A 1,048-nucleotide genomic window follows, 5' to 3' on the forward strand; every position below is an offset into this window, starting at 1 on the left:
AACACAAATACCTGTACTTTCTACTTCTCACATTTTCCAAACAGGCTGGTTCCTTTAGTTTGAATGTGTGTTTGGTGGCGTGATCATTATTATTTAGAGTCATTGCGTGCCTATTGATTTGAACACGATCCGTGTATCCATCATTTCCTGGTCTTCTCTAAAGAAGAGGGACCAATGAAAACGTTGTCATGTTGCCGTTGTTCAGCATGGAAACATTCATTAGCTAACAATGACATTATTGTTCTATTAATATAAAGGGAGGTCAGGTACTCTTTAAAACAGCTGCTAGTTATGGGTACTTTTTACTTAAGTACATTTCAAAGCCCTCTTTACTTTTACTTGAGTAAAGAAGTTTAGTCAGTACTTCTACTTTTACCAGAGTATTTCTAAACACGAGTATCTTTACTTCTACTCGAGTAAAGGATGTGTGTACTTTTGCCCTCTCTGCCTGCGAGTATACAACCCAGTACAGTTAGTTCCACTTATCACAGTCGCCAAAGGTCGTGGTGCATTTATGACGCGTTGCTTCAGGTGATCTGCAGCTGCAGGTATTGAGAGGTTATTCGTGGAGGAAGTGATCTCTGTTGGAGGATCTCTCTCCTGAACATGGAGTCTAAACTCGCCGCTCTCTTTCTGCTGCTGGCCTTTTCCTCATGTAGCGCTAAAGGTGAGAACAATTCATTATTATTACATGCATTCATAAATACTCATGCTTTTTAAGAAATGATTCACAAAGCATACATGACGAAATAAACACATCTAGGTACTTACATTAACTTCTACATCAGGGGTACTCAAACTTTTTTATTAAAGGTCCACTTGTGAACTTTATACAAGGTCACTGGTCCGGATCAATGCCAGTAAAGTCACCCCCCCCCCCCCGGAGCGGAGCAACGACACTGAAATTAAGAAAATGTTTCTTACGGCGCTCTATGCATCCCGACATGTCGTTGCAGTAAATTAAAGGGTGTTTCATGTTGTCGTTGCTGTGGACCTTCTTAATCTACTTTCTTTGGGGCCCCCCTTCTGGTCCAAGCACTTGCCTGCC

General features: G+C 41.3%; 1 protein-coding gene across 1 annotated transcript in view; it reads left to right on the forward strand.

Annotated features, from left to right (window-relative positions):
* Positions 1–516: 516 nt before the first annotated feature.
* The window catches only part of alp3 (alkaline phosphatase 3), an 18,414-nt gene continuing 17,882 nt past the window's right edge, over positions 517–1,048 (forward strand). The window contains exon 1 of the mRNA XM_034122274.1: positions 517–667. Within this exon, the coding sequence (XP_033978165.1) occupies positions 607–667 (61 nt within the window). The 5' untranslated portion in view covers positions 517–606. The remainder of the gene's footprint in view (positions 668–1,048) is intronic.

Source organism: Trematomus bernacchii, unplaced genomic scaffold (genome assembly GCF_902827165.1).
Source record: "Trematomus bernacchii unplaced genomic scaffold, fTreBer1.1, whole genome shotgun sequence".
NCBI lineage: Eukaryota > Metazoa > Chordata > Actinopteri > Perciformes > Nototheniidae > Trematomus > Trematomus bernacchii.